This window comes from Octopus sinensis, linkage group LG6, assembly GCF_006345805.1.
Source record: "Octopus sinensis linkage group LG6, ASM634580v1, whole genome shotgun sequence".
NCBI classification, from domain to species: Eukaryota; Metazoa; Mollusca; class Cephalopoda; order Octopoda; family Octopodidae; genus Octopus; species Octopus sinensis.
In genome coordinates, this window is record NC_043002.1 from 73,314,634 (window position 1) to 73,325,601 (window position 10,968).

Below are 10,968 nucleotides of genomic sequence, written 5' to 3' on the forward strand. Positions count from 1 at the left end.
TTCTGTCAAACTATTGACTTTGCCCATTTACTGCCAATCTAAAATTGGCATTATTTAACATAGCCTTCCCTTTTAAAGCAGTGTGATTTAAAAGAAAGTTAACTGCTATTTCTAGCAACTAGAGCTATAATATCAAGGCATTCTCATTGATGTATGGATGTACAACCAGACAGAAAAGTAAAAAGTCTAATTTTAAATGCTTTTAATCTGATGTTATATATTCTCCCAGTGTTGTAAGAACCATTCTACTATGAAATGGCAACAATAGCATAGTTAAAACATGAGAAGTAAAAGTAAAATGACCAAGAATGTTGTTATAACAATACATGTCATTATTACATGTTACTGCATGATTCAGTGATAATCTGAGATAACCAAGTTATGTAAGCTTAGAAAACCTCTAAGAATTAGCAGTATTAGATACTTCCTGTCAGAAAGTAGTTGTATATTAATAGTTAAGATTTTTTCTAAGTGTTTCTGTTTGTGAATCCAAGAACTGGGCAAGTATTTGTTAGTCATTAGTATAAAATGACAGAAACGCTTGTAAAGAAAAACAAAGAGAAACTTATTATTTTAATTTTAAAATTCCTCTAACAGATCTTAGATTGAGAAGGAACAAGAAAAACCATTTTACATTGCTTTCAAACCTGCAGAAAGAAAAAACATTTGCAAGAAAAAGAATTGTTCCACTATTTCTATTTTTTATATTAGCTTCAGTCATTGGACTTCTGTCAAGGGTTTACTCTATCATATTGACCTCAGCACCTATTTTATCAATCTCTATTTGTCAAAGCACTAGGCAGGTTCATAAACAGTTGTAAACAGAGGCACGGACAAGAATTATCATCATCATTTATGAACTGCTTTCCATGTTGACATGGGTTGGACATTTTGACAGGAGCTAGCAAGTCAAAGACTGCACCATGGTCTAGTACCTGGTCTGGCATAATTTCTACAGCTAATTACCCTTCCTAATGCCAACACCTTTATAGAATGAACTAAATGTTTTTTTTTTATGTAGCACCAGCAGCAGTGAGGTCACCAAGTAACCTGCAAGACCCTTCAAATACACACACAGACCTACAAACACACCTCTTTTTTGAATTACAGGATTGTCACACACAGTGTCATGCTGATTCTGTCCAAGAATTACCATAAGGGAATTCATGACTGTGGAATACTCAATCAATCACATGCTAATCTATTGAGCACGCTCAATTGATCAGACACCTGAATCCTCCCTGTCAAAACCAATAGAGATCTCTGTGTGTGTGTGTGTGTGTTGTGTGTGTGTGTGTGTGTGTGTGTGTGTGCGTGCACGCGCGCACACTTTGATGAATTCAGAAGAAGAGCTTGCAATAACTGATTAGCTCCTTTGATGTTTATTTCACCTAGAGTGGGTGTATTATTGGCTCAATAACTGCCAAAACAACTGGATGGTTTCATAAATATTTAATCCTCTTTACAAAGGAAGAGCAATTAAGATACTCATTTCATCAGATATGGCTAATGAGTATCTAATTGTTTTCCCATTGTAAAGAGAATTAATTATTTATGAAACCATCAGGTAATTTTGGTGGTTATGGAACTAAATTTTTAAAAAATTCTACACACACATATATATATATATATATTGTTGTTATGTTAAACTGTCGTATGTTCAAATTTGGTCAAATGCGTTTTTTTCAATATTTAATTTTGCTTGCATTAGCTGGTTATTTTGGTCAAATTATCCTATTTCCAGCTGCTTCAGATGCCAAGATATCAAAAATTGTCAAAGTGTAGTACAACAGTTTTTATTTCTTTATTGCCCACAAGGGGCTAAAAACAGAGGGGACAAACAAGGACAAAGGGATTAAGTCGATTACATTGACCCCAGTGCGTAACTGGTACTTAATTTATTGACCCCAAAAGAATGAAAGGGAAAGTCGACCTTGGCGGAATTTGAACTCAGAATGTAACGCTAGACAAAATACCGCTAAGCATTTTGCCTGGTGTGCTAACGGTTCTGCTAGCTTGTCGCTGTTTTGCTATGGAATGGTGAAACTATTTTTTTGTTTTCTGAAAAAACAACATTTTGGGCTTACGACATTTTGCATAATAGCAACGATTTATATTTCACTTGTATGTCTTTACACTACGGACATGAAGAATTTTTAGTCAAAAGAATCAACCCCAGTACTTATTTCTTTTTTGAAGCCTGGCTGTCATTCTATCAGTCTCTTTTGCCAAAGCGCTAGGTTACAGTGACAAACACCAATTATCAAGCAGTAGTGGGGGACAAATCCAAAGACACACATATACGACAGGCTTCTTTTAGTTTCTATCTACCAAATCCACTCACAAGACTTTGGTCAATTCAAGGTTATAGTAGAAGACACTCGCCTATGTGGTTAGAAAGCAAGCTTCTTATCACACAGCACCTGTATATCTCTCTCTCTCTCTCTCGATATATATATATATATATATTTTTACACACACACATATACATACAAACAGCTACACCAGCACATGTATACATACATACATACATTATATATATATATATATATATATATACATACATACATACACATATATATATACATACATACATACACATATATATACACAGATATATGTATATATATACATACATACACATATATATCACAGATATATTATATATATACATACATCACATATAATTACACAGATATATGTTATATATTATACACATACACATATATATACACAGATATATGTATATATATACATACATACACATATATATATACACAGATATATGTATATATATACATACTACACATATATATATACCAGATATATGTATATATATATACATACATACACATATATATACACAGATATATGTATATATATATACATACATACACATATATATACACAGATATATGTATATATATATACATACATACATATACACAGATATATGTATATATATATACATACATACACATATATATACACAGATATATGTATATATATATACATACATACACATATATATACACAGATATATGTATATATATATATACATACATACACATATATATACACAGATATATGTATATATATACATACATACATACACATATATATACACAGATATATGTACATACATACATACACATATATATACACAGATATATGTATATATATACATACATACATACACATATATATACACAGATATATGTATATATATACATACATACACATATATATACACAGATATATGTATATATATATACATACATACACATATATATACACAGATATATGTATATATATATACATACATACACATATATATACACAGATATATGTATATATATATACATACATACACATATATATACACAGATATATGTATATATATATTATACATACATACATATATATACACAGATATATGTATATATAATACATACATACACAATATATACACACAGATATATGTATACATACATACATACACATATACATACACAGATATAGTATATATAATAAACATACATACATACACATATACATACACATATATATATATATATATATCACAGATATATGTATATATATACATATATGTATATATATACATATATGTATATATATACATATATGTATATATATACATATATGTATATATATACATATATATGTATATATATACATATATATGTATATATATACATATATATGTATATATATACATATATATGTATATATATACATATATATGTATATATATACATATATATGTATATATACATATATGTATATTATATACATATATATGTATATATATACATACAGCCTTACACACGCACACATCCTCTAACCAAATTCCATTCAGACAGTATTGGTTACCTGCCAAACAGTGAGATCAAACAAGAACTGCATGATTGCAAAACAAAATTCCTGAATCATACAAGCATGTCTATATCTTTATTCATATTTATTCTGCCAGCTTCAAAAAAAAAAAAAAAAAATCAATCTAAAGACAGGTTCTATTAAGTTCCATTTGCTTTGCAGTCTTCAGTTCATTTTGGTACGAGATCTTACTGACATTTGGAAGTGGTCATTTTTTTGACATGAATCCAACTGAGGAATTATCAGGATGTTTGATGACATTTGCCATCTTTTAACACAGAAACACATTTAGCTTAAACTTTCTCCACCCAATAAAATGTACCTGCTATCCATCCGGTGATCTACCTCTCCAAAATAAAAACACTTGGGTCAGAGTCAAAAACGAAAATTAAAATCAAAGTAACTTTAGAGCATAAATTGACATACAGAATTGAGTCAGCTGTACGTTCACGCTAATGTTAATTTATGCAACAGATCGAAAAAGGTGCAAGTTGTGCATAAAGCTATGAAATTATTAAAATTATTTTTAAAACAAGCAAATCGCCATTTAACATCTACTTTTCCACGCGTGCCTGGGTCAGTCAGAGATCGTTGGGGCAGATTTTCTACAAATGAATGCTTTTCCTGTTGCTAACCCTCACCCGTTTTCAAGTAAAGTGATGTTTCCCCACGGGCAGGCATATTTTCACCGAAGATTGGAAAGAAAAGGAAAATGTTTAGTATTAAGGTGATACTCATATTACAACTAACTAACGCACGATATCAAGACAAGGAGACATAAACACACACCACACGTACGTACATATATTTAAATACACACATATGTACACATAGGACAGGCATCTTTCAGTTTTAGACAACGAAATTCACTCACCAACCATGAAAAAGAAATAAACTTGAATAAATTTATAACGGAAATTTTAAGAATCATTTGAGAGAAAAGAGATTATCTTCAACGTAGGTAATTTGAGCTGGAGGATATAATTTCAAAACTACATATCCGAGTCAAATTCCCCATCAGAGAAACATAAGTGTCACATAAAATCTACTTAAAGGAACCAAAAGCAAAAAATACTATAAAGATATGTCTGCTGAATAGATCGACAGCATTCTCCAGTCTCTATCCCCTCCCATATAACGTAATGGTTGAGCAAGAATTATGTCAGTCGCCTGTACGTAGTATATGTTCAGAGATGAAAAAAAAAGTGTATATGTAACAACTTCTCTATGTACACTTACATATGGTTGTAACTGATGGTGCTCTTCAAACTTTATGAAAGAAAGAGAATTTATTTTTCGGGACCCCCACCATCCTCAGTAAAATTGCTTTTGAACATAGAACTTCGTATCCAGTATAAAGAGAAAGAGCCTGGTCAAAGGAATTTTTCTTTACTTTTTTTTTTTTGTAACAATAAGTGAGGAGAAGACATCATCATGATGATATTGACAGAAGTAAAAAAAAAAAAAAAAAAGACTAAATCTTTGAGACACTCCAAAATAAAAGGATATAAATTCTCAGAAGGAACAACTCAGAACTTGGCGTCACATTATTGAATATCCCCGAATCCCCACCTAACAATACCTCCCTCCCGCCCTCACACATTCACATACACTACTATAGATTCCATTTCGATTTGAAGAGTACAATATCTATTGAAGGGAAGTCGTATCTGAAATGAAATAATGTCATGTCATACCGACCTAGACTCAAAATATGAGACCGGGAAGAGGAGAAAGGGTAGGAGTAGGGGTAGGGTAGTCGGACATGTGATGCGAATGGGGGGGAAGGGCGGGGAAAATGAGGAAGAGGTGGGGGGACTCGATATTATAATGTAGCTGAGAACTTCCTTCATAAGGGGAAATATGACAAAGCAAGAAAGAGCTCCCCCTCTCTTTTCTGGTCTTTAAAACCCAGAAAAGTCAAGAGAAGGGTCGGTCGTTCTGACTTAAAACCAAGGATAAAAAATAAAATAATAAAATGCCAAATTAAGATACGCCAAGGTTAGTGTGACAAAAAAATGTCAAAATGGAAAAAAAGACCATTAAAGAATTTCCATGAGGATTTCTAAACAAAAAATACTTATTGCAATAACTTTAAAGACAATAAAAACAATACAGGTTGTTTGTTTAGCCACAGATCAATCATAATCGAGAAAACCCATAAAAAAAAACCTATTCCAACAATCAGGTATTTTATTCGGTGATTTATCAAGGACTAGATCGTTTAATGCCCTTCCCATTTTGCTTTTAAAAGGTGGTGTTGTTCGTCATACTTTTGACATTTGGCTGCCATTTCTAACAGGTCAAGTGATCACATACCGGCTTGTCTCTTTCTTTTACACAGGTTATTATTTAGCCCCAGGTCAGCTCTGATTCAGCAAACCTATGATATAAAACGTTCCGACGGTGACCATTCAATCATTTCTTTGTATATCTACAACTGCATTGTCCAATGTATCCTTCACTTTTAAAGACGGTTGAAGGCCTGCTCGGGAGATTTTCATTTTTTTTTCTTGCAAGCCGAACAACCATGTAATAACTATCTTGTTGGTCTCAAACAGGTTTTTCCGAGAAGCAGCAAAGCAACAATAGAAAATTTGGTTTGACATGTAAAGTAGGTAGGTCGTGAATGACTAATGAAATAAAATTTAGCAGGTATTGTTGCTGATAGAAAGTACCTACGATCAAATCAAGTTCCAGCCATGACTCACTCGCCCCCACCTTTTATTTTTTTTTCTTTCAATTTTATCCTTATATAGGTATAATTTTATTTCTACTTTTAGCAGGTTTGTGCGACCAAATAGAGAGTTTGGTAACTGGTTCGTTTAACATAAAGTGTCTAGGTCAACTTCTGAACGAGCAGACAAATGATCAAAGATGTTCCAATTGTGATCATCCTGTTTTTTCTTTCTTTTAGGCAGTGTATCTTCTTTAAAGCAGATTATGGTTTGAACGAGAATTTAGAGACGAGCTCTCTTGTTGGCACGTTCGGATTTGGTTCTTATTGGTGAACAGAACAAGAAAAATGTGTATGGATAGAGATAAAAATAGATTCTGTAAAAGCAACGAACAACAAAAATGTAACTTTGTCATTCATTCCTTTTCGCAAATGTATTAAAGGCGAAAAGGAAGTAAAATCGCTTGACTGAAGATAGAAAGTGACACTTAATTCGTGAATCGGCATATTACAAATTAATGGGAAATAGTGGTGGCGATTTAGTAGCGGACAACTATAGCTTTGGTAAAGAATGGCATCAGTTCTTGTTCTGCAATCAAAATCATGCAGAATGAAAGAGGAATATCTCTGTCCAACCTCATTTCATTAACCACATAAATATAAGTATTGATATTAATGTCTTCCAGATATTGCAACTAATTTAATTATTAAATAAGTCCAGTGATCTTTAATTAAAAAGCCGAAAGTATTGTATATGTTAATTAATAAAACAAAGGCACTTTAATCAACAATAGATCTAGTGATTTATTCAAAAATATATATTTTTGTATAAATCTGCATCTATTCCATGAATTCTCAAGGGGTTTGATTTTATAATAAATATTATCATAAGACTGCAATTAAAAATAAAACATTTATTCTAAGATATTGTAAAACATGAAAATTTAACAACACCGGCGAAGCAGGTGACGTCGTCTTGTTATTAAAAAGATTTACACAAGGAAAATATTTTAGAGTTACAGTAGACTGACTGAGCAATAAGATTACGTGACATTCATGCATTTCTTTATGTTTTAAATGATACTATAATAATGATTTTTACTTATAGGTAAAAATCGACAAATTTTCAAGCGAAGGTATGTAGTCGTCTTGATCATCTGATCGATGGTCAGAAACGTCTGGATATGTAAAGCCGGTTTACTGCACCCACACAACAGATATACACAGTCACACATGCATACATCCATATACACATATATATACACAAACACACACATATATTTAGAGAGAGAAAGAGACACACATGTATATGTATATATATATATATATAAAGAAAAAGAGAGAGGTGAGTGAGGGAGATAGATAAGAGATAAGATAAAGATAAATAGGAAAAGGTAGTAAGATAGCGGAAAGATGCCGGTTGGGGGTGAGGGGGTTAATTTTTCTACTAAGGTAAAAGCACATTTTTCTCCGAAAGATAAGACTTAAACACGCACACACACACAGAGTAGAATTTGAACATATTGACAAGTGTAATTGGTTAATGACAATAATTAATGCGGTGACTGAATAACATCCATGCATTGAACATGTGTGCTGTCAGAACTACCATGTTTCAGCAGCTCTAAAGAACCTTCGCGTTTTCGATTTCAACTAATGAGCTAAAAGACACGAGGTTAGTATGTATGTATGTAAGGGGAGGTTTGATAAGAACAATAAGATGTCGATAACGATGAAACAGCTCAAATTTATGTTAAAAACATGTCATTTTTATCACTTATTAAAGACAACGAGGAAGAAAAGGAGGGTAAAAAGAGGGAGATATAAAGAAAAAGAGAGAAAAAATGGAAAAGAGATAAAGAGAAAAATGGAAATTGAAAAAGGAAGGGAAACAGAGAAAGGTTGAAAGATTTCTAGCTGAGAAGCAGTCGTAGAAATTGTGTGTAGTAGTAACTTGCAAGGTCTAGGGCAGCATTATAAATGATGATGATAGCGACTGACAACGGTCTACCATAACCTCTGCCACCGCTACCACACAGCAGTCTGAGCTCTCCCTCATTTACACATAGGATTTACTGATAAAACAGTCATGCTGAATCATTGTGACTTAAACAAGAAAAAAAAAAATACAAGATATAGTAATAATTTAGAAAAAAAAAACAAAAAAACTATACAAAGAATTAATGTTTTGAATGTGTCATTTCCTTGAAATAAAATGAAAGGTAAAAATTGACACTAAAAAAAAATTAAAAACGAAATTAAAAATTCGGATAAGATACCCCGACTCTACTGTTTTATTTCAGATCAGTACATGAAATATGTACATTGTAGAGAAAATGTAGCATGAATAAAATTAGCCGGTTAATACCCTGCACAAAAAATGGGAAAGGAGGAAATTAACATGAAAATCCCCTAGAAGATGCGAAGGTTCAAGAGTTTCCTCTTCTTCGATAACATCATTCTAGTTTAATTTTAAAAAGGTGAAACATGCAATAATAAATCGAAATGCTGTTGAAATGGCAGGTCGTTTACATTTCATGTTACAGGAGTAAAATTTAGAGAACAATTTCATAATAGCGAGATTAGGAGGAATCCCAACTATGTTGGAGAGAGAAGATGCTAAAATGATTGCGGAAGCAAACGAACAATTGAATGAATGAGCTTGATATTCCCCTTATAAAAATAGTAACATTAAATGATTTCCTATTAATTCAACACCGATTCATTCATAGGTAAAATGCTAATATTTATTAATTTATGAAATTTTATAGATACGTTTCTCTATGTGAATGGATATTGGAAGGATTGGGAAGTTACGGGCTTACCTTGCTTAATTGATACAATTCTGCCAGTATGGGAAGTAAAGGTGACTTGTGGATGGCTGTCTTCGATAGTAAATAGTTCGTCTTTTGTGATGGCTCTGTTACGTGCCTTCATTACGGCAGTGTGTCCGACAGCGGTTAAGTAGCAACCGTCAACATCTTTCAGAGCTAGACCAGAGATTTGACCCGACTTGAGCTCAATTGTAAATAAAGTTTCTGGAGACAACTCCTCGACCAGATGGCCATCACGGTGTAAATACCGATTATCACAAGTGACCAGTGCATATTTGCCCTCGACAAATTTCAAAATGATCAAACAATCTTGGCCCCATGGAATCACCTCGGTAAATTGAATTTCGCCCTCCTCGGCTGCTAGACGGGCATAAACTTTCCTATTTACGTTTTTAAGGTTAACTTGTGGATGAATTGCTAATTGTAAGGTCCACCATTCTGTGGATGTGGGCGGCTTGTTATGTCCAATAACATTGTTATCGATTCCTCCCACATAACAACCATGTTCTACGTTCTTAATTGCCCACTGGCCCTTATCATTATATTCAATAGAAAACTTTTCCGAACGGCCTGGCTCTTCGCACTCTCCGGTAATATTTCCATATCTATCTGAAGACAGGTATCGACCTAAGTGGCTCCGAATGTAGACTACCTCCTCTTTCGGGTCTTGCTCCAATGTCCATGCTTGTCTTTTCTTTAAACCCGTTCCAGAAGCATTTATCTTATGACCGAATGTCTCAGCTGTTAAGTATTTCTGCTCTGAATTAATAAATCCAACTTTCCACTGAAGGCTCGTCAAGTTATTCCTGTGTCCGTTTAATCCGTTTTCTGACATAGTGGAAACCTCTTGATTAATTAAGTTCGTTCGTTTTGACGGTCGAAAAAAAATCCCAGTTTGTATGCGGCTTTGCTAGAGTGCTACACTTGTCTCTCTCCTCGGTAGCTCTAGCAGGAGATAGAAGGTGCTCACAACTAAAAAGACAAAGGGAGGGAAGGAGAGAGGAGAGGTGAGATCGGTTAGAAAGACGAAGTAATTTTGATGAAGTGTCGGTGGCTTGCGCCTACCGTTCCTTTCTAAATAGAGAGGGGGAGTTAGAGAGGAGGAAAGAGAGAGAGGTGGCCAGGAAGCCGGCTGCCTAAAGCAGAACTACCGCTCCAAGAGACCAGATGACACGAACAGCACTGATATGATTGGCCGCTTCTTACACGTTTTTCCTGGCCGCCATCAGTTGACACTATTCGCTATCTTTTGTTCTTAACGGAAGAAAAAGAAAGCGATAAAAAAAGAAGAGCAAACAAGGTAGAAGAAAAAGATAATAAGAAAGAAGAGACTAGTTTAATGGAAAAGATGAATGAGAGACGGTGAGAAAGATTTGAATTATTAATGATCTGGCTTTGATAATTTTGCAGTCTGACTCACTGTAAGCGGGTTGTGCTGCAAGTTATCGGAAGGAAAAATGTTTTGCTAACTAAACAGCCCGAATAAAGAACTTAAATTTTATTCCTCTAGTTTTTCTTTGTGTAGACAAAATGTTTATCTATCTTTCTATACATGTATCA

The 10,968-nt window shown here is 33.3% G+C and overlaps 1 protein-coding gene across 1 annotated transcript in view; it reads right to left on the reverse strand.

The window, feature by feature from the left end:
• LOC115212785 (protein singed) overlaps positions 1-10,644 on the reverse strand; it is a 74,286-nt gene extending 63,642 nt beyond the window's left edge. Inside the window, exon 1 of the mRNA XM_029781474.2 lies at positions 9,400-10,644. Coding sequence (XP_029637334.1) covers positions 9,400-10,243 — 844 coding nt within the window. The 5' untranslated portion in view covers positions 10,244-10,644. The remainder of the gene's footprint in view (positions 1-9,399) is intronic.
• Positions 10,645-10,968: the final 324 nt, after the last annotated feature.